Below are 24,126 nucleotides of genomic sequence, written 5' to 3'. Positions count from 1 at the left end.
TAGAAAGAAAAAATGCTTTTTATATAACAAGAAAGAGAGAGAGAGCAGTCTACACAAGCAACAGAGAGACGAGGCAAAAAGATGTCTATCTTTTTGGATTAGCACAAGGGCTTTCTCATCTTCTGAGCTACTTGATTTAAGCAGTCTAAAAATGGTTAATGCGAGACAATCTGCAGCACACTTTCAAAGTGTTACTATAGATTAATTATCTTAACATGTCTGTGTGAGGATAACTCAGATTTTTTCCCATAGGAATTAACATAAAAACTGTTTGCTTGATTACAATCACATCTGCATCTACATGATCACATGATAAATGATCATTTAACAGGAACAATAGTCCTATTACAATCCAAATAGTTCAAATATGATCCAAGAGCATGCAACATTGTACAGAGTATACCAAAGGATTTTGATTGACATATGACCTCAAGCAGGTTTTGTGCAAAGGATTAATCTGCAGTTATGGTGCACCGTAGAAAAGACTTGCTAGGATCTTATTGCATGTCTGGTCTATTGAAAGACCTGCCACAAAATTCAACAACTTATGAAAAATTCCCATCAGGGCCCACGCGTACTGGTGTTTATTTGAGTGCCTTTCATTCCCCTTTTGTGGTGTGTCATTTTGCATGCTTTGGTGAGAGCTTATTCTATGTTTTTGGAGTAGCACATCCACTGGAGTTCAAAGTAAGTGTGAAAATTGAAGACACGCAGGCTGTCAGTGAGCAGAGGGCGAGGCAAGGATTTAAAAAAGGTGAAGGCACGGGCACACAGATAAATATACCCCTGCAGGCACAAAAGGAGGCACAAGCATGCAGCTGTGCACAGGCTCTCAGCAAATCCTGTCAGCTGATTGGTTCCAATCGATCAGGTTGGTTGAAAAAGAGAGCACATTGGTGGGTAATTGTTGTAGCTCATCAGCCCAGTGATGACATCATTCTGTCTGGGATAGAGCTGCTATTTTTAGCTAAAGACAGTATGCAGCTGCTGCTTCTTCACCAGCATCCACACAGAGTGCTGAAACAGGCAGGGATTTGGGGAGTGAGGTACATTGTCAGTGCTGGATAACACTGGACAGCATGACTTGGGTCTTTTTCAAAGAAAAGTATTAGAGGTTCCCTGGGAAATGCAGTGAATAGAATTACTTGAAATAAACTCAAATTTCTCACAATCCAAAAGGCACTACATGTTGAGAAATCCCATGTTCTTAATCGAACATGGTAGTATCAAACAACAATTTGCTGTAAAAGGTGCAATTAACTTGTATGCTTTTCCATTTAAGGGAAAGCTTTGATGTTGCTTGCTTGATGGTCCTCTAACTGAGTGGTCGGTACAATTAACTATTCTACTTTCATCTGAGCTCATATGATTCTTAGTGTTTTTTGTGTTGACTATGGATGTTTTTGTAAGGCTTGTATCCTGTTACATTTTGTCTAGAGCTGACACAGAACCTCCAAAAAGGCTGACTTGCTGACAGTCGAACTGGGTTGTGGTGGTGAAATGATCTGGGGATGTTTTGCTGCTTGATAGTACAAAATTTTTGTTGTCCTAGATTTACCAAGGTGCCAAGGGTTCCTCAGCTATTTCAGTTTATATGACTGTCACACAGTTGCTGCAAATTGGTCAACTGAACATTGATCACATGACTGTCCCATCCACCACTGGGCTACTCCAATAGCCTTAATTGTGAAGGCAATTGGAGTAATCAATTTTTCATATGCAAGAACCCCGTTTGAGATTATTTAAGCTTTGTGACATGGATTATGCTACTGAATGGTCATGATAGTGGGCAACAATAATGTGGTGCTTAAACAATTCTCAGTTGTTTGGAAGAAAAATATACCAGAAAAATATACCTCACACGTTACACAAAGACTGTCAAATTTGAAGTGTACTCACATACACTGGTATGTGAGTGATATTCAGACATTTTAATGGCTTATAAGCTAGATGGTTCACACCATCAAAATTATGTTATTCAATTTATAAGGCCTATATTGAGAATGAATATATATGGATGTGTATGGATGTAGACTGTGGATAACTCTAAGAAATGCGTATCTGCTGCATTGGTGTATTGCTGTCAATGAAGGAGTAGCATAACCTAAGCTAGGCTACAGTCTAATTTATACAGAAGCTGGGCAGGAAATCTAAACTGCGATGTGAGGCGTTGGCTGCAGGATGGGTGGATGCTGACACAGCTCATTCAGGCTGCTGCTGGGAGTGCCCTCCCTGCTCCCATCATGTGCATCACTGGTCATCCACACACACATACACATCGTAAGATGCTCTTCTACATGAAGTACCACCTTTCTGACATCTGATTAGGTGCTGTTTTTATGACATTGTCCTTTGTTCCTCTGTGTTCAGGTCAGCATGCCAGCTGGCCAGCTGCTGTTCTTCACCCCACCCCCTCACTGTATTTGTGTGTATTGATTTTGAATGTGAGCTGATGAGTCAGTAAAAGCAGTCTTAGGCCTTTTTTTTCTTATTGAATTTATCTTTGCTGTCCATGTTTTATAGTGAGATGTAGTTCTGTGGCCATTAGCTGTATGTACTCCTGGATGTGTAAATGTCCCAGTTAGCATGTCAAGTTAGCCTCCTGCAGCAGGAAATCTCTGCATTAGCGCAGCACACACTCCCCTCCCACTGTTCTCTTCATGCTGTCTCTCTCATTCTCTCTCTCTTTCTGTTGCCCCTCCCCTCCATGTGCAGACAAGGCAGCATGCTCTGTGTGTGTGTGTGTGTGTGCATGCGCAGAGTGGCTGAGGATGCTGAATGCTAGAGCAAAGAGCTGCAAGGTGACTGAGGGAATGGAGAGGCAAACAGAGCTGTGACGATGCAGTGCCCTCATCCTGAACATCCTCTTCTCTTCACTTCCATCCATCCCTCTGTCTTTTCTCTCCCCTTTTCTCTTTCTAGACTGAGGTGGACCGCCTGGCCGGCTTGCAGCGTCTCTTTCTCAGCTGCAACAACATCCACAGGTAAGAGCTGGTATTGCTTAACTCCCTCATTCTCACAGAGCCGAGGCAGGGATGGTGACTGGACTGTGCCACGTCCAGCCAACCTTCCCCTGGGAAGGTGGGATTTGGCAGCTTCTGCCAAAAGAGGCAGAATGCACATAGCCTCACACAGGTACTGAGAATAATACAGATGTAATCTACTTACATGTATCCTTTATGTATGTATTTGAAATGCTATGTATGAAATAGTTGTGATGAATGCTTAAAGTTATTCAGGCAACCAAAGACACAATCTGAGAAAAAGTAATAAAGGTGTTACTGAGATTTTGAGGTTAAGTTATAGGCATTGTTTTGGTTTATATCCCAAATTTTGTCAGCCCTAGAAATATATTATTTTCTTCCTTCCTCATTGATCTTTAAAAAAAAAGAGGTATCTCAGAGTTACTTTGTCAGAGCAACACATCCTCTCTACTGAATGTGGGATTCATGGTGGGACAGCCTACTTGTCCATGTTAACCTTGTACTGTTAGATCTGACCTGACATCTCTTGCCTGCACTGTTGTTCAAGTGTCAGCATGATTCAACATTGGGTCACACATAGTTAGGAACAAATAAATACCATCAGATACTGAGTGAAAATAAAAAAGCTCCAATTAACTCTACAATGTCATCTTAGTTTAATTACAATGTATATATAAGAAATGTGTAATTTGTGCATGCATAGTTAGTTCATCTTTTTTTTTTGTATTTTATTTTATTTAAGCCAATCCTGCTGAATGTAAATTTATAGCAAGAGTTTCAAAGCCTGGGATAAACATTTGAAAATATATAATACTGAAAGAGGAACAGTTGTGCTCTGTTGCTAGGTAGATAATCAGAGCACAGTCATTTGTTTGGTGTACCTGCCTTACAAGTGTGATGTTTAGGGTCTCTACAAAATCTTAAAAGGCCACTAAAAAGGCTTACATTTTAAAATCTTTTTTAAGGCCTTAAAAGTATTGATAGACTACTTTAAACAAGTTTTAAATGACACTTTGTTTTACCCATTTCTTTGTTTCTTAGCAGCATTCTGTATGTCAGAACTTGTCACTATGGATGAGGTACTATATTTCTGACAGTACTACAAAACATATAACACAAAGAAGGGATAAGTCCTGGTGAGAGCAGTTTGTCCAAAGACAATCACCTTTCCTGCAAACCTATAAAGCATTGAAACTGGTTGAGGAATTTTAATGGCATTATCTATCTTTTTTTTATAATGGGTATATTTAAATAGACTGAATAAAATTAAATGAAACCTTCACATTATAATTATTATTCATTACACACAGGGTGATATATACACAAACAGATATACTGTTTGTGTTTTATTATAGCTTACAGCTAAAGAAAACTAACAATTCAGGTTCTCGGAAAATTTGATTGTTACATAATAATTAATCATTACAATTTTTTTAAAACAGAAACTGACTGGACAGTTGCCCAGTGGACAGTCAATTACAAATGAAAAGTTTAGCAGATTTAGTAATAAATCCAGTTTGTTTGAGGTCTAGTGTGACAGTTGAAGATTTACATCATCTGCTGTTATTGGTTCATTGTGTTCAGTTTAGCCGTCTGCCTGGAATTCATTTTTAGCATTTCATGCTTCCCTCAGCTGAAAAGTTTTATGGATTTTATTTTCAGGTGCAGGAGTATTGAAAAAAAGGAAGATGAGAAACACCAGACTCAACAATGCAGATAAACTGATTGCAGTTATTAAATCCACCTGTGCTTTCTTAACACCTCAACAGAGTTGCAGGTTGATTGCGTCAATGCTACGACAACTGATGCAGTAATTAAATGCACAAAGATCCCTGACCAAGAATTAAGCACTTAATTATATATATATATATATATATATATATATATATATATATATATATATATTTATAGCTTAAACCATAATCACAAAATTAACTGAATTATATGCATCTACGTATATGTCACTCATTTACTAATTTTATTTTTGAAATAGTCCCTGGAATAAATTTATTCAATAGAATAGAATCATATTCTAATTTATAAAGCTGTTCCTGTGTATTTCAATATATACCACAGAAAGGTGTAAAAATAAGCAGTCAAACACCAAAAAGGACAACAATGCTAATATAATCAATATTATCATGATTTTGCTTCTTCATGTCTACAAATGACCCTTTATGATACAAAGGTGGTAAAGGATGTCCTTCTTTGACTTCAGTGCTAATTACAGGCTGCCTAAAAGCTCCATTATTTAAGCATAGCTATGGCTCAGTGGTTTGTGTAGTGACGCATTGTTCTTAAGAGCTCACAATGTTCTTCCTTTCTATCTAGTTTTGATCAGCTAGCCTGCCTTGGAGAGTCACAGTCCATTTCTGAGCTCACCCTGGATGGGAATCCTGTAGCCCTGGAGACATGGTACAAGCAGGCCGTCCTGCGCTGTGTGCTTCACCTGAAACAGCTGGACATGAAGCGCATCACAGTAAGACTCTCTCTTTTTTCATTGGCTCATTCAGGCATTAATGGGTTAATGGCACAAAGAAGTAGTAGTTTGAGAAGCACTTTTGAAACTTTACTTTCTTAGAGATCTTGACTGCTGACTAAGTATTTTTTTTTTCTAAAGACTATTACAACTGAAAGAGAGAAAATGTGCTGTAGATCAGGGGTCTCAAACCCGCGGCCCGCGGGCCAACTGCGGCCCTCGGGACGATAGTTTGTGGCCCCCGCCTTAATATGAAAGTTTAATGTTAGTGCGGCCCGCGACTTTGATATAATTGGCACTTTTCAGTATTGTGTGCGGAGCTGAACGAACTTACCAATCACGGTGGAGTATATTGCTCTTGGGGGCGGAACATCGGCCGGGCCTATTTGCATTTTCTATTTGTCATTATTTGCATGCGGTACATGCGCAATTTCCGTGGCCGCTCCCGCTTCACGTGCTTCAGCATCCAGTCTAGACCCGGAAGTTGCTGATCAGTGTAACGTAATTAAGGTTAGGCACTGTAACGCTTGGGTTGTGTTTAAAGGAGGAGAGGAGGCGGCCGCAGATTTGTCAGGACGGTCAAAAACTCACAACCACACTGGTACTGGGAATTCCACAGTGTTGTCCTTTAATAAATACGCTCTTCACCAACCTTACAAAGCCCGGCTGAATGGCTGCTATAATATCAGGCATGAAAATTGAGCAGCGTCCAAACAACCCGTAACATTACTAAAAAGTTAGGGAGCTAACATATCCGTCTAGCACGTTTCTCCCACGCTCTCTACAGAGTAGCCGTGGCGCATACTTCTGACATCATTAGCAATACTAGAGTATCTTAAAGAGACACTACACAATTACGGCTGTTACAGCGCCTGACTATGGCCAAATATGGTAATAGGCAATCAGAAAGGTTCGGCTGAGGAGACCGTGTGTGTGAATGCGGCCCAGCCTCACCCAGACTCTACCTCCAGCGGCCCCCGGGTAAATTGAGTTTGAGACCCCTGTTGTAGATGCTGGAAATTTTAGTTTTAATGTATTTATTTAGCAGATAAAAACTAGTTTGTTTTTACTTAGATAAATTATGTCAGAGAGGTAGCCTGCCTTGGCCCCTATCTTTAAAAAGGGGTTGTAATCTCTGACTTATTTTTTTTTATAAAGATACTAATACCCAACCAACCATATTATTTAAGAACATTTAAATGCAAACACACCATCTCTAGTATGTATTGATGCATGTATACATGCATATATACAACATATAGATTGATACATAAAGACAAATCCTGTTTACTTTAAGTATTTTGAGTATTACCATAATAAACACCATTGTATTTCTACCACATGCCATGAATGTGTTACAGTGGAGCATTAGTTTGCATTTAGAAGTGAGCACCCAGGACTGAGCTTGTACCTGAAAGGAATCTGACAGTACCACAGGCCTTGCCCTCAACACATAAAAAGGGAATTTCAACTCCTTTCTCAGGTTTTCATTTTTGAAGTCTAATGACACCAGGTTTTTCAAGATTCATGATCTGTGTGATATGTAAAATATCTTCAGCAAGCTACTGCCTACAGCTTAAAGTTCTTAAAGTCAGTCTGTTTTTTTTCTTTCATCCAGCAAGTAAGACATTAAACTGCACTCAGTTTATCTGAGTCTCTCTGTTAACAGTGATCAGGTGAAATGATATTTCACCTGATCTGCTTTGGACAAAAAATCCTCCACTGCACTACGTTGTTACTAATCTGTCAAGACCTCAGGCTAACTGCTGGAAGATTAAATCTTATTAATGAAACAGAGAAAAGAATTTTACATTTTAGAAGAAAATCAAGAGGAGGTTTAAACAGCCCATATACTGCAAGTGCTTCATTTATTGAGGGGAAAATATATTTGACTTAGTTAAATTTAATTCTATAGATTAGCAAAATACTTGATCCAAATGTATCTGTTTTTTTCACTTGCAGATACTATCCAATGAAATGCAATACACCACTATAAAATATGTTCATAGCCTTACATTCACAAACTGACTCATTACACCATAAACCTTAATGCATTCTATTTGGATTTTTACATGATGGATCATCTCAAAGTTGATCATATTTGTAAAAAAATAAAAAATCCAAATAAATTGTGTTTTGATGTACCATCTTGAAAGATTTTTGCCCTTCCGGCTTTGTAAATTTGCTAACACTCTGTCAGATTGGATGGAGAGCCACTGTCAACAAAAAAGCATTCAAAGCTTTGTCACATTTTCTAAAATAATTTGGGTCTACTGTAGACCAATTCTAACCAAACAAAATGTAAAAATATTCAAGGATAAAAAAATACTTTTAGAAGGCACTGCATCAGTTTTTTTCCACTTGCAAAAACTGTCCAATTAAATGTCACATGGCAGTTCACATTTGAAGATGCTTTCTAATTGTTCTTATTATAAATGCAATTATTCACAAAATCACTTGGAATTTAATTGCTTTAAACTTCAGCACTAAAGTACTTAACACAGAAGACTTTCATGTTTTCGAGATGAGAATTAGAATCTTTTGTTCTTCATTTTGTGCGACAGTATTCACAAGATCCAATCAAAACTTCCTCCAGCTGCTGAAATTATTTTTTCATTTCACTGGATCAAACTCTGCTGATCACTCTGAAGCTGCGCCTCTGCTAGCTTTTCACTGAAAGCTGAATATCAACTCTCTCTTAGCCAGCAGGCTCAGATTGTTTTGGGAGCATTGCATTCTGGGAGTTCTGCCTTTCCACAACAGCTGGGCTCAGTTTATCTGTGACTGGAAATCAGACAGATAATCCTGTGATGCAGTTGGCTGGTGTTAGGATTCCTCGCCCTGCTCCCATAGTGGTTGATCTTTGGTGCTGAGAAGAGTCGTTTAGACCCAGACTGTCTCTTTTGTGATCCCCCTTCATTCCCTCCTAGCTCTGTTGAATAATTCACAACTCATGAATGGAGCGACACCATGATTGCACCAGCTTTCCTTTTCAGGACGAGGATCGGCGCATGGCAGGTGTATTGACTCGAAAAGAGGAAGAAAAGAAAAAGGAGAGTCACAAGCAGACAATTCATAAGGTACTGATCCTATTTGCTTTGTTCTGGTGTTAAAATCTGCATGGATTGAGTGTATTGATGTGCAATTTCAAGTACATCTAATATTTTGTATATTAGATTGCAGCTAATTGCTTAGTTGTTATTGGTACATAGATGAGTATTAGTTGAAAAAGTTCAATTTAGCTTTACCTGAGGCATCCTAAGGTCTAATTCTTTTATTTAAGCAGACTGCTACTACCAATTTTTATTGATATCTCTTACTCATTTTTATATTCTTCCTCTAACGTTGTCACTAAAGATATAACAATTGTCTTATTCTGATCATTTTATTTCATTTTAGTTTGTCTTAAAATCTATATAGTTAGGTAATGAAAGAGTGGTGTATTACAATTATTCCTGGGGCATTTATATGCAAGTTTTTTTTTGTTTAAATAATGTAGCATGCTTTTTTTTGTAAAACAAATTCTCAGAATTTATTTGAAAGCTGTATTTCAGGATCTTAAGAAGAGTCTGTGAAAACATATTCGCTTCCCCCCCAGAGATTTCTTAAGAGTTTTTCTGTTTTACGTCATCAGATTACCAGATCAGGTAACATGAGCAAAATGAGTTTTAAATTAGGATTTCATTTATTAAGGAAAACAGTCTATCCAAACCAAACTGACCCTGTGTGAAAAGCAATTGCTCCTCTTGTTGTGTTGGTTTTACACCAGATGCAGCAGGGATGCACACTTATAAAAAGTTTTATTTTTGCCTCATGGGTCTTCAGCATCAATAAAATATTTCTAACTGATGTGAGATGGGCTTGTGTTTGTCTTTGGTTAACACCATTTTTTACAGTCTCCACCACCATTTTTACAGAGTCATGTTGCTGTTGTTGAACACTAAGCTTAGCTAAAACAAGAAAAGCCTACATTGCTTAAAATGTTGTACTTAGCTGATGAGTTGTTAATGCTTTCTTAAAGTAATTCTGATAGACCAATTCTTTTAAGGAAGGTTCAGAGCAACTTAATGTATACTCCATTTTCGGATATTTCCTCCCACTGTGACTCACTGAAGTCCCAAAGCCTTAGAAATTACTTTGTAAACCGTTCCAGACTGATGGATATTGATGACTTTGTTTATCATCTGTTTTTGAATTCCTTAATCAGAGGAATTTGCTTTTTGAGATCAGTTACCTTTCTTCATGTTGTCAGACAGGTAAGTATTTAAGTAATGTCTTGATTCTACACGTTAGATTGTAATCCGGCCTCAATGTCTCGAGAAAAACTGATTTAAACTTTACAAAAACAAAGCTAATCATAGTTAATTCAGGATTTAATAAGGAGAACTTTTTCACATTGGTGTTGGATAGTTTTTCTCCCTTTACAAAAAAAATAATTATTTAAGCTCATTATGGTATTTACTCAATTTAAATTTGCCTGATATTAAAATTCCTGTGATCTGAATCACTTAGAATGTGATGAAAAACCAAAAACAGAAGAAACATGTGAGGTGGCAAATACTTTATTGTCAACAGCATTTTGTTTATGTGATCTTAAATATTCAGTCTTGTGCATGAACCCTTTGACAAATAACTTGTGCTTTCCTAACAGAGAATGCAATTCATTACATTCTGTAATGAGTGTGGAAACCATGGATTCTTAAACACTTAGTAGGAATTTGTTCTGATTAGGTTTTGCAGTGAATTATCAGGAAGGAATAATGTGGCAAGCTATTGACACACTTCATTCTGTAGAATGAGCTGAAAGCAGACAACTGACCAAACAGAACCACAAATACCAAAAGCTTTTTTTCTTTTTTTGGTCTCCTAATAACTGAATTGGACTCTAAATTTATACACTTTGTGCAATGTACTGGAGTAGTTACACCTTTTGTGTTTGTGTATTTGATGTATTCATCAAGGAGAAGCGTCGTCTAGCGATCCGTAATGCGGCCCAGCAGTGGGAGGGTGTCATAGCCTGCTTGGAGCTGCCTCCAACAAACGGCTCTAAGGAGGACACTAGTCCAGAGAACAGTCCTGCTCACAGCCCCGCGCAGACCAATGGCCTTGCACAGGAGACGTCTCCAGAGGAACCAAGGTACGTACTGCATCATGTTTCTTATTAAATACTAGACTTTTTTAAACTTTTGGAATCACTATTTGGCCAAACCTGCAGTACCTTGCTGTGTATCCATTACCCCTTGCAATTTTCCACAATTTGTCACATTGCTGTCAAAATGTATTTTTTGAAATTATGTTAAGAAGCAAATTGAGCTGCAGGTTTTTGTTGTTTGTCCCCAATAGCTTTCCACGCCTACAGGCTGATATTTTGCCCTTTCTTTTTTGTATAGTTCCAACTCAGTTAGATTGCATAGGGAATAAACATGAACACAATTCTATTATTTCTTATGACAGATTCTCGATTGACTCTGGTCATCTTACACATCCTAGGAAATAAAAGCATCCCACAGCATGATTCTGTTAAGACCATGTTTGACCTTGAGAACGGTGTGTTCAGGGTGATGTGCAGTATCAGTTTTTGCCCACACATGTCATTCATAGATTAAACTGTTGAATTTTTTTACTAACTTTTTCCACATACTTGTCCCCCCCACCCCGCCGTCAAGTGGGTCTTCTATTGCTTGTTTTTGAACAATACAATTTTTCTCACCAAATTTCACTAGTTCCAAATCTGTCTTTATGTAGAATTACCATGGACGTCTTGCACAATCTAAGTTTTTTTCAATATACTATAACAGTGGTTCCATTACTAAACCTAAAGTAGACATAAATACCTGTATGTTCAAAGTTGTGTGACCTTATCATACATGGCATAGGCATAAACATTTCTAGGTCTAGTTTGTCGTAAGTGTCATGACCAGGACAAATTTTCAGGATTTCTTTTCAGACATGTGTGGTCTCTTTAGGATGATTTCAAACTACTACTTTCATCCGAGGTCCTTGTTTCTATAGCCAAAGTCTCAAAATATAAATTCATCACAACCAGTGAGACAAGCCAATAAATGAAGAGCAGGAGTGACACTAATTTGGTCAGGTTTGTACACATTGTGTTCTAATGTTGCTGAAGGTTTTTGCATGTTTCCAACAGACGGATAAGTCCAGGTTCAGGACCAGAACGACCATCAGGCGGAACAGAAAACAGACTCCGCACCAACAGCCGACCTAACAGCCCTCGAGATCCAAAGTAAGGAAAAACTGCTCTCATGTTTACTGCACCAATAATGCTGTTCACAGATCCACTCCCATCAACTCCTGAGGTAAGTTTCCCGATAGGTTACTTGACTTCTGGAACTGATGTACCTGTAAAATCTTCAGCAGCTAAAATACCATTTAACAGTTGAAGTCAATATCTGCCACAGCTGTTGTTCCCAACACACCTTAAAATATTTTCAAGTAACACAGTGTGACCCTGTTATTTACATGCTCAGGACCTAAAGACCTTCCTTAGTCATGCACTTCGAGAGATAGTAAACAAGTATCTGTGGGAGATGTTAAAAACAGGTTTTCCCCTGCTAGACTTCATAAGACGATGTTGAAAACTGTTTTGTGAAGTCAAATGTCTGGTAGCTTCTCATGCACACACTGTGATCCAGCTCTGGATGAGTTATGAGGAGGAGGGCTGAGATGAAAGCGAGGGCCGTCTGAAGGAATATTATTACATGTTTCAGAGAATGCCTTTCCTCCCGACATCATGATGTAAAAAATAGCCTCAAAGCAAAAACCTTCAATGCCAGTGCTGTTGTTTTAAAAGCACAATGTAGTTTCATTGAGGTAAAAGGTACAACTGATATAATTCAGTCCAGTATAGATTCAATAGATTTTTTTTTAGCTTTTTATCATGTTACAATGTTATTACCTTATGAAACACATACCTGAGGTGTTGCTTTAATTCTTTCACACATGTTTGAGCAATCCTTGAATCCTGATTCCAGTCATTCATGGTTTCTTAAATGCTTGCTTTCACAAAGTGTCACCTACTCCAGCTTATTTCTCCAGCCGAGCCTCCGCATCACAGAGCGCCCCTCCCCTGTGCCTTCCCTACTCAGATCCTCCAGAATAGTGACAGCAACAATTAGCAAGCATGGTGGAACAGCGACTCTGCTGAGCTTATCATACAAACTTCTTCTCAGTGTAACGCTCCTAAGAAAGGTTGTTAATGGCTTAATTGAGCTTATTGTAATGACATGCTGAATGCCAAGTGTCGGAAAGAGCAAGAGCTTCTTAAGGACACAGGGGCCAACTTCAAGGTGTCAAATTGCAAAATCAAATTTCTTTTAAGTTATGTTTGATATATTCCACCTTAACAACTAAATACAATTGGTTATTAAGGAAGTTTACATGTTCTTTATTAACATTAATCATCTGCACAACAAATTCTTGCTTAATCTTACTTAGTTCATTTAAAGGTACTTTAGATATAACATAATTTCTTCTTAAACTAGCATTTTGTCTACCTATTTATAGTTTTATAACTTTAGCATTACAGGTAAGTCTGTATGGGCAGACTGACAGACTTTAAGATGAAGATACCACTTATATTTGCACAAAACTAGACTCAACTTTTCAAAATAGTTCTCTAAACTTCAGTTTTATTTTTATGAATAGGCATCCCGCTCTCTACTTTAGCTTCTACTAATTCTTCATTTTCTTGCCGTAATGGAAATTTACTTTGAAATCTGCAGCAGTGTGTATTAATTGATCACTGCTCTCACATTCGGAGAGAACAGAATGTTCTCTCTCTTTAAACAGAATTTTCTCAGTTTGTTTAAACAGATCATAAGATTAATGAGATTAAAAAGGAATTTTCTTTCATGGAGAAAGAAAACACATGATCTCATCTCTGCTTGACATTAGCTACCACGACTTGGTGACAAATCAGAATGACACTGAAGTTAATGCTGGCACCACTTTGAGCATGTTAATTTTGTTATCAAATTGTGATTTATAGGAGCAGAATTTACCAGACCATAGGTGATGCAGGATCATGTCTATTTCATTTGCCAAATGTTTAAGGCAGAAGACAGGTGGAATGTGTCTGGCACATCAGTCGAGATAGAAAGATGAGGAAAAAGGTTTACTCAGATTCATTAATGAGAGGTGAAATCTTGAAACAACACTTGATGTTGAACACAAATTATTTGCCTCAACGACTCTAGTTTTAACTTTTAATGAAAGGATGGAATGCTATGTTGTAATGAAATTAACTCACAGTGTGACTGCCTTACATTATTCAGGCAGTTGTAAATGCATGCATTGGATGTTTCTTTGGAAAGATTAAGCTTCTTTAGAGATGACAGATGTCACTTTTAATAGTGCTGTGGGATTATGTGAGATAGAGCTAACTGAAGTAGATTCAGGGTTTGTTGCTGCCATAGTTTTTTTCACATCATTTTCCGTGCCTTGTTCTCCGCCTTCATGATTTATCTGTAGCGTTGTGACACAATGGAGTTCAGAGCCACCTGGCAGACTTTCAGCCCTGATCATGGAGAGACATCATCTAACATAGTGCAGAGGATTGATGGTGCACACAAGTTTTTCTCATTTTTTGTGTGCTTTCTCCATATGTCATGCTTCATCTCCACTTTATTAAGACCTGACTCTAATTCACATTCCATGTTGTTTTTAGCTGCAGTGGAGATGTGAAATATCTTCTAATACTGCATTAATGTTAACTAAATCAATGCCACTGTTCGCTATTGTGCTGGTAATTCTGTATTAGGAGAGAAGTCCAGTGTGCCCATTGTTTATATTGCAGAAAACTGCAATGCATAATTGTTGGCTAATATATTCCAAGTGTCACAATGTCACAATTTGCGTACTAATGCAATAGTCAACCTCATGGATGGAGCACAACTGCAACAGATGCCCACATATAATAGTTCCCAAACTGTGGAGAGTGCTGGAAAAACACATCAGAAAGAAATGAATGAGGAAAATGTGGATTTTCACACCTGCTATATTTTCTTCACAACATTTAACAATAATCATAATACCAATGCATGATTTTTCAATATCTTTCATCCTTAGCGTTTCGTCCATAGCGTTTTACTTTATGGCAAGCTCTGCAGTGTAATATTCACAGAGCTGCTGGGCATGCTAAACAGAATGCTTTTGATAAAATCATTAGTTGATCCAATGTACAGTATAAATAAGTATGACTGAAGATTACTTAATTTCATTGCTCAGGTAATCCTTTGACCCGTTCTTTCTCACAAACGTCTTCTAAACTTAAAGTGTCTAGGTCTCCTCTATGCACTTTGTTCTTCACCTTTACATTGATTTAACTACCATAGATTCAAGTCCATGATGTGTTTGACATCATTGTCTAGCTGAAAGACTTTGACAGAGGTGTGATGTTTCAATAGAGATAGCTATTCAAAGTCTGATTTTATTTTACAGGAATCTACATAGGCCCAGTCTTGTAGTTCCTCAAAAAGTGTCTTTGTTTTTTTTACCCAAGTATAGTACTGTGTGTTGTCAACTGACTCTGACTACCTTTGTGAAGTCAAGAAATTAGATTCCTAAAACTTGGTCAAAATATTATTGGATTAAGCTTCTATAATCTAAGGATTAGTCTATCCACTCTGGCTCTCAGCCACAGAGTCATTATGTTCAATATGAAAGCGGGTAATTAGTTTGTTGGAACAATTTGAGTTCTTTATGAACTCAAATTGTTCAGTGATACTCTATGATACCCAGCAATGTCCCCTGAGTATATGTAGACCTAAAAAGGTGAGTACACAGGCTGCTAATTATCATCTGGGTAAACATCTCCTTTAGCCTTGCTCAAGTTCTCTGCTCTCAAGACTTTCTTCTCATTAAATGAGCACTTCAGCTTTTGTGCAGGTAAGTAGAGAGCAGCTATTAACCAAAACATGCAGGATACTGTCAGCCGCATTCTTTATAATTCTTCAACCAGCTGTATCCACCTTTGCCTCCTCAAAGATTAGCCTTTAAACTTCCCAAGGCAACACACTTCTGTTTCCAATAGAATGTTTTCATGTTTGTCTTTCCAGACTTGTGGAGACAGGGAGTGGCAACGTTCAGAGCTTGTCCTTGTCTGACAGTCATCTGGCGGAGCTTGATGGAGACACCCTGCGTTTATTTGGACTTGGAGCTCTGGAGGCCCTGGAGAGAGGCTGGGGTGTTCAGACTGCTGGTGCTGTCACCGTCATCACCTTCCGCTTCATTAACTATGATGCCATCGTTCCCACACTTCCTAGGATAAGAGTCAAGTTCCCAAATCTGTCGGTAAGGTCACCAGTGACATGGAAAACTGCTTTTTTAAATCAAAACTAAAATAGGAAAATATACATTGAGTGGAAATGAATCTTCAAATTGGCTTTTGTTGGTGATCAGCATGTTAATTGTGGAAAAATATGTTTTTCCTCCTATTTCTTAAAAAAAACTCCCACTCTTAATTCATCAATCTATGGCTTTATTTTCTTAACTGAGTAAAAATCACATAAGAAAACACTTTTTCTTTATGAAAAATATGCGAGAGTGGCAAATTCACACCAGGAAACAGGGTTAGAACAATCCTAAGAATAATTCAAAGAAAAGTTGAAAAGTAAGCAGAGGTATTTTCTTTGATGGACAATTCAGGATGACCTTGTTCTTTCTGTTAGGTTCAAAACTTCAACATGTTTTTGTTACATGTTACAGTTGTAAAATATTAGCCAAGATAAACTTGATAAAACATGATTCCAGGATTCATGAATCCTCGCTTGCATTTATGATAAATTGGGAAGGGAGACATGAGCGTGTCCAAATGAGGCTCTCTGTGTGTTGGTGCAAATGTAAAATTTAGAAACTTGTGTTTTTGGTACCTGCATTGGTTTAGTTAGCTAGAAATTCACTCTTTGTCTTTTTTTTGGTAGGTATTTGGTCTTTTGGTACAAAAACATTACATTTAGTCACTCTGCATTTGTTGATAGCAATGTAATACTTTAAATTGCCAAATACTGAAATAGAATTTTAGCTTAAAGCTAATTTTTGTCCTTTATTTTCTTTGGCATTTTAACAAATAATTTTAAAGACATTGATGTAGAACTTGTTTTTTCTTTCTTAGCACCTGATATTTCTGGAAACCAACATCAGCCGTCTCCCCCAGCTCGCTGCTCTGGCTCAGGTGAGGCGTCTGGACCAACTGACCATTCATCCAGAAGGAAACCCAGTGGTCGGTCTGGCTTTGTGGCGCTCATTCATCATCTATCGTCTCTACCACTTCAACCTTCAAAAAATCAATGGCCAGGAGGTGAGGGCTGGCTTATGCTTCAGTACAGACCAGTATGTACAGTGCATGCATACTGCATTTGTAGTACAGTATCCATAATGTAGTATAGTCTGCATGTTGAACTTTTTCACTGTTACAACCACAGACTTCAATACTGAGACTTTTTGTGACACACCAGCAGAAATTAGTGCATTATTGTTTAGTGGAAGGAAGGTATTACTTGAATGTCTAGGTTTATATTTTACAAATAGAACTCCTAAAACTCTGATATGGATATGTATTCAGTTCCCTTTACTCTGATACCCCAAAATATCTTCCACCTAACAAGTAAACTGGGTCTATCTGCATATAATTTAATCTCTATATAAATCTAGCTGTTCTATGAAGATCTCAGAGGTTTGTTAGATAACATTAGTCACAGCCTTCACTTCTGTCAGTCTGCCCCAGGGCAGGTAATACAACTTACCACCATCAGCAGGTGAATGTAGTGTAAAGTGCTTTAGAGTCCTGTGGACTCGATAATGTGCTATACAACTGCAGGCCATTTACATGTGAAGGAAGGTGGCCTGGTCCGAAGAGGCCTAGGTTAAATGTTTTGGCTAGGATAATGTAGAAACATACCCCAACTATCCTACTATTACTGCATTGAGAGGTGGTTCTATCAGTCTGACTAAAACAGGTTGGTTAATGTCAGTTTAGAAATCAAGCACAAATGCATCAAGAACAGCACTCCTAATGGCAAAAGTCCAATGTAAATGTTGTTTCCTTCCAAAATGTTGGAAACTGTATATTACAGATGAGAAGGTTTTGTGAAACAAATAGTGAGTTAAAGGCAGTATTTATAATAGTGTTATAAATAGTTTTCTCATTTAACTTTGCTGTACGAACCATGTAAAATGAACACATCTTTATACCTAACTATATTTTTCTCTTGGCAGACTGAAGGTCAGCATCTTTCTTACCTATGTTATTTGTATTTCGCAGGAGCACATTAACATTGACTAAGCTAAACTCTTAAGTGTATTGTATCTTTAGTTTACTCTCCTATACCTGTGTTATTGTACTTCATAAACCATGAAAGACAGACTTAAAGTTTTTAGGTTCTAAGTCAACTGTAGAAACATTCTAAATAGCAATCAGTGAACTTTTTTGTTGATTTTAGGTGACCATGAATGATGTAATTGCTGCAGAGCGTGTATTTGGGACACTGGGTCACATAGCAGCCACCGAAACCCCACGTTGCCGGCTCCTATTGCTGCTAGAAGAGTCCAGGTGAGAACTGTCAGATGTTCAGTAGACTGTTTCAGGCTGTAAGCAGTATTTGTTTAGATGAATCAAGAATGTTTGGATTCCTCAATGAGTTTCAGCTCCTGAATATGTAGGCTTCTGTACATGTGCATTCATGCCTGTGTGTAGCATTGTGCGAGTATACATTTCTGCGACTGTGTGTGTAGCTATGAGACAGAGGCTGGCACAGAGGAGCCAGAGGATTTAGACTTTGTGTTTCTGGCTAAGGGTGGGTATTTGGCACCTGGACACAAGCATTCCTTCCAGCCAAATAAGTCTTTAGGTCTGTCACTCTGGGTCAACAAAAACATCCTCACGAATCCAGAATCTGCTCTACTTGTCACGCACAAGATGGCTCTCAAATTGCTTCTTAAAAAGCTTGGTTGAAGCAAACATGGACTTGTTTAAAGGAAAAATAAGTGCAGTTAAACATTTTTACTTTTGACCTGTTATTTTAGTTACTAAGTGCTATTCTTTTAATTAAAATAATAATCTGGGATTGTGAAATCTCAGGAAAGTTGTGTGGTAATAATTAGCATTTACATTAAATATTTTTTTAAAAAGCCTCCTTTACATCTCCACTGTGCTTTTATTTATCACTATAGCATAATGTCACCTTCACATTGGACATAATGAAGGTTTTCCTGAATACTTGGTAATTCTCAGAAAAGGAGATTCAACCTGACTTTCATTTTCAAACGTTTTGGCTCCCACCACTTATCTTCATCTCTCAACCTAATTTGTGCACATTTGGATTCACATGGATTAAACACATCAGCCTGAGGCTTATCATTTTCATATCACTGTTGAAGTATTAATCTGCCTGCAGAGCTGTCATTTGCATTCAGTTGTTACAGTTTCAAATCTTTATTGCAGAGAACAGTATTGTTTTTGGTGGCCTTCTCCTAATAAGTACTGTGCCTTGCAAAAGTATTCATTCCCCTTAACCATGTCAGGTCACAGTCATTAAATTTAACATATTTAATTGGGATTTTATGTCACAGCTCAGCAAAAAGTAGAGCATTATTGCCAAGGCTATGTAGTTTTCTTAAATTTGCATTAGTAATTAATACATGTTTTCAACCCTTTTTACTGACAGCAACCAAATAAAACCCACTGTAACTAATTTGCTTCAGACGTTACCTGTTTAGTAAATAGTGCCAAACTGCATATAGTGACCTGACTATGAGTTTCTGTATTCCCTTTCTGGTAAAACTCTGCAGCTCCTCCAGAGTTTAAATGGGCTGCTTGGTGCTTCTTTGCTTAATGTTCTTCTAATTCTTTTTAAGTTTGAATTGACAGTCATTTTCTTTGTAGGTTTGCAGCTGTGCAAAACTCTTTGCATTTTCAGTGCTTTGTGACACATTCAAACCTTCAGATATTGTCATTTTACAATACAATTTTGATATTTGTATTTTGTAAATAATTTTTTAAGTCAAGCAATTAGGATACCATCTCGAGATTAACTTTTTGTAGGGCAAAGCTGCTCTGGCACATATTCTTACCAGCTGCATTCCTGACATTTTGTGACAAAGCATGTTTGAAAAAGGAAATAAAATAAAACTTCAATTTCCAATAAAATAAATTGAAGCTTATTGTAAGCTTTTGTTACTTTATTGTAATGCAGCAAAAGCAAGGCACTTAAAGCATTTGTTGTGTTTGCATAGGAAGCCCATGATTTGAAACATGTTTATTTAAAGCAATTTGCATTATTGTGATTGGAGCCTGCTGGTTTCTATAAAACGGATTTCTACACACTGATGGGTTTCAGTCGACACTGATGCACTTCCACATGCTTTCACACACTCTGTCATTTAAAGTGGAATGTTAGCCTCCAGCCTGCTCTGTAAAATTTAAGCATCCTGGCACTGCTGAACATGTTGGTACAAAGCTTTATCAGACAGGATTTTATACTTACAGAAACATTTGATGTAGTTTATTTCATACAAACCATAATATTTGTGTTTTCGTTTAAATGTATGTATTTGATTCTCAAAAAAAATTGTTTATCCTTGATTGTTTTTTCAACTATTTATTTTTCTTATTTCTTAAAAATCCTTTTTGCAGAGTTAAAGGAGAACGTTGCTATCTAATTAGTTTTGTTCTCTTGTTGCCACTGTTTCGCTGTGTCTGGCTGTTTCTTTACTCTGACTCACTTGTTCTGCTTTTCTGTCTCCACTGTAAAGGAAAAGGCAGCTGCAGTTTTTGTTGGAGGGACGTGGTCGGCGGGCGGGGCTGAGTCCAGAGGAGCTTCGGGATAATGGGAAGCTCCTGGGTGAAGGCCTGAGCAGAGCGCTCTTTAACTATCCAAGCAGAGACTGTAATGCACAGAGCCCTGAGGTTTGTTCTGCTTTTATTAACAAATGTGTTACAGAAGCTTGGTGGTGTGAAAAACAGATCTAGACATTTGTCTGCCAAACCAAGCACCTCTTCACTTGAGGTGTACTAAATGCCAGACACTGACTGCCAGACAGGAATCTCCTTCTAAAAGCTACTAATTTGGAAGATGTCACACTGATCTCAGGGATATCTCCACATGGATACTTGCCATCACAGAAGTGTTGAAACACTTCTTTTTTGCTACTAAACTGTGATTGCTAGTGTAGCTCCCGTCCCATTGCTTGTGTCCTGCCAAATATGTTGACATATTTAAAAATATAATTGAAGAGGACTAAGTCTGAAGAAACACTTCACATTTTGTTGAAACATGTGCACATAGGATGTGCCACTTTGTATAGTCATTGTTAATTAGGATGAAGGGTGTAAAATCTGGACAGAGTTTTTTTCCACACATAAGTATTCTGCAACATTGTGACTAGTTTTAAGCAAAAACATAGGAATCCCAAAGTGGTCAAACAGTTATTAAAAGCTGATTTGTCCCGCCATTAGAGGCACTTAAATAATTTGGCATGCTAAAGCGAGTGAATTTTTGTCAGGTTATACAGAATATCTGCATAGTGTAGAATGAGGTAAAGTAACATTAAATATCAGCTCATAAATCTGGCATTTTTGAAAAAACCTCCTTTATCTTAGACAGATATCACATTACATATCCTGTAATAGTCTATACTCCAAAGAGCCACAGGAAACTCTCATTAATCTAACACTTTTTCTGTGAGCCAAAACACTTTCTAACTGAAGACTTTCTAAAACCTGAAAAATTTGTTCAGGTTTTAAATACTTAAAACCTTGGTTTATCTTTATGTTAGTAGCTTGCACATGCCTGCCTGTTTTCAAAACAACCTTAGTATTAATTTACAACCTGTTAAGCTCAAGTTTCAAAGACTTTGCGCTGCATGTATTTGTCTCTCGTTTATTATCCTGATGGCAAAATGTGGTCAGAATCTGATTTGGAATCTGAAGATGTACTTTTGGGGCTTTTCCAGTGAGCTACCTCTATAAGTATTGCCACAGGCTGCATATCAGATAACATGGCATGCAGTGTCAACAACAACATCAAATCCAAAACATTTAAAGTCTGTCTTAGTGTTCGCTGCACATTCTTTAACTCACTGGGGGATCAAGAGGAGTAACGTATGAGTTCACCCTGAACTCCTCTTGCTATTCTTTATTCTATTCAGGTCAGCTCCAAGTCAGCTACACATATATCTTCTGAAGCTTTTGAAACTGCTTAAACATGCAACCACAATAAGTGTATTAGGTTTCCTTGATTTTAGCTTGTCCCAATTATATTTTGTGTGTATAAGAACTTTAAAGGATTTGGGAACTGCCTCAGGCATTTAGTGGAATTACTTAGATGATCTAGTGATGAGCAAAGACAAGGGTGATTACATCTTCTACATCAGTCTGTGGTAAACACAGAATTGTGCAAATTTGTGACACAGTTTTAATCTGAGATCATGAAGAAAACATACAATATCACAATGAATCGAAAATACAATTAGGAACTTGTTACTACCTCAAGAAAATATTTCTATTGTCCTTTCTATCTATGGCAATCACAAAATAAATTATTTATACATAGTATTAGATTAGTTTTGTGTTTAATTACTTCATATTTTATGTGCTACGATCCATTATTAAATTTATAATGTCATGTGGCTTGCCAGATGGAGCTGGGCACCTGATTGGTTAACCTGCACAGCAACCTTACTGCAGACCAATCATTTTGTACGTAGCACCTTTAGCTCCTCTTACTGACTTTGGTTGGAACGCTGACAAAAAGCCAATTTACGACAGGGCTATGAAATAATTAATTTAATTATTTCCACATTTAGTCATGCATTAAGATATGTTATAGTTATGTTTTTTTTCTTTATTGTATTTATTTAAATTCTCAGATATATAAAAATGTATTTAGAAATGCCAAATAAATTCATTGATTTTCAGTAGTTTATTGCCCTCAATAGAAAGGGCAATAGAGATACTTCCTTTAGATGGCAGCAGGTTCTCAATTGTACATTTTGATTCATTGTGGTATTGTTTTCTTTGTGATACCAGCACGGTTTTGAAGCTGGCTTTAATCTAATTGTACAGATGTACAGTGACAAACATTAAAAACCATTATATTCTATTCTACTAAAACTGTGCCTCTAATTGGCACAATTTTTAATTTGCCACAGAGGGATTTAAAAAAATTTAATCACTCTTGCTTTTGCTCATCACTTAATCATTTAAGTAATTTCAGTTAAGGTCTTGCTTTGGTATCCGCAAAGTGCCTCAGGCAACTTCCAGCAGTGTAATTAATCTACACAATGTTTCACTCTGTGAATTTGCTTATTTCGTCCCAGGAGGGCACTTTGGAGTCATCAGAGCGTGCCGCCGTGATAGAACAATACCTTCAGGAGTTGGTCAAAAGGGCGTCAGACACCAATCTGAAGGGTGAGGCTTTACACAAGCTCTGGCCATCCATGTTTGCAGAGATGGTGAGAGGCTGCGTGTTGGAGATGAGAGACAGAGGGGCCTTCCGCCAAGCCAGTCTTGCAAAGCTCACTGAGACCAAGTGAAAAGGACCAAAGGTTCACCCTAAGATCACATACACATTACCAAATGTGGACATTGCTTCCCGCTGCTTTTTTTTTCCCCCCACGTCAAACTCCCAATTCTTGGCGCTTCATCTCCTTCTGATTTGATCAGTTGTTAGTTGGAGGCCCTTTTGAGATTGAGGATTTAAAGATGTCTGTAAAATTGTCAGCACATCTTGACTGAATGTAGATTTTCACTGATTCCATTCCTCAGAGTGTGGAGCTGTATCATGCCTAAGGAAGCTTACAAGGACTCACTGACTTGTGGTGCACTGACTTCCCTAAAAAAAAATCCTCTGCACTTTAAAAGCTTTCTGAATGAATTCCTGCACCGTCCAGAGTCTCTCTTTCTGGAGAATAGAAGGATTTTTCTGTCTTCTAATCAGCATCATGCATTGTTATCTCACTTCGTCCTGAATGACATGAAAGAAAGGGCACAGACAAACACATGGTCTTTTTTGTTTACTACTGACTTTCTGTATTGTACTTAGTATTAAAAGATTCTGCATTAGCACAAAGTTTGTGTTCATAGTTTTATTGATTCTATTTTCTGAAATCTTTGATGTATAATTGAAGTTTTTTGGGGGGGCGTGGGTGTATTCAGACAAGCTTTTAGTACCAGAACTACCATAAATCTAAAACAAGTGCCTTTCTTCAGTGTGACAGTGAGGGTTCTGTCATCTCTCAGCCCCGTTCTTTTTTTTAGTTGATGCACTGGGTCCCTGGATAGGCTGTCTGTCCTCCTGCAGGTTTTGTATGTCTGCAGGTTCCCCATTTTTTTTATCATGATGAATCAAACCACAAATGTTAAAGTTTGACGCTTCTATAGAAACATTTACTGGATTAAGCAGATGAAGCCTTAATAACCTTTAAAACAGAAAGAAGAAACAAATTTTACAGAAACACCCAGTATGCATACATACAGTAAGTATGGGTATGTAAGAATATACAGTTCAAACAAAAACATTTGCCACTTTAAAACTCAAAAGAGTGGCCAGTCCTCTCTTAACCAGTTGGGTAAAATCGTTATGGTGGTGAGTCTCACAGAGAGCAGGCGCTTTGGGGGCATTGTTGTCACAAGGGATTGTTCAGTCA

At 37.6% G+C, this 24,126-nt stretch overlaps 1 protein-coding gene across 2 annotated transcripts in view; it reads left to right on the top strand.

Annotated features, from left to right (window-relative positions):
• LOC114143583 (leucine-rich repeat-containing protein 49) overlaps positions 1-23,549 on the top strand; it is a 33,322-nt gene extending 9,773 nt beyond the window's left edge. For both annotated transcript variants that reach the window (XM_028015744.1, XM_028015745.1), the window contains exons 10-19: positions 2,923-2,984; positions 5,316-5,463; positions 8,460-8,543; positions 10,425-10,600; positions 11,612-11,707; positions 15,540-15,774; positions 16,595-16,780; positions 17,922-18,031; positions 20,233-20,386; positions 22,798-23,549. In XM_028015744.1, coding sequence (XP_027871545.1) covers positions 2,923-2,984; positions 5,316-5,463; positions 8,460-8,543; positions 10,425-10,600; positions 11,612-11,707; positions 15,540-15,774; positions 16,595-16,780; positions 17,922-18,031; positions 20,233-20,386; positions 22,798-23,013 — 1,467 coding nt within the window. In that variant the 3' untranslated portion in view covers positions 23,014-23,549. The remainder of the gene's footprint in view (positions 1-2,922; positions 2,985-5,315; positions 5,464-8,459; positions 8,544-10,424; positions 10,601-11,611; positions 11,708-15,539; positions 15,775-16,594; positions 16,781-17,921; positions 18,032-20,232; positions 20,387-22,797) is intronic.
• Positions 23,550-24,126: the final 577 nt, after the last annotated feature.

The sequence above is a fragment of the Xiphophorus couchianus genome, chromosome 4 (genome assembly GCF_001444195.1).
Source record: "Xiphophorus couchianus chromosome 4, X_couchianus-1.0, whole genome shotgun sequence".
Taxonomy (NCBI): domain Eukaryota; kingdom Metazoa; phylum Chordata; class Actinopteri; order Cyprinodontiformes; family Poeciliidae; genus Xiphophorus; species Xiphophorus couchianus.
The sequence above is the reverse complement of the archived record's forward strand: the minus strand, read 5'-3'. Positions and strand labels throughout refer to the sequence as shown.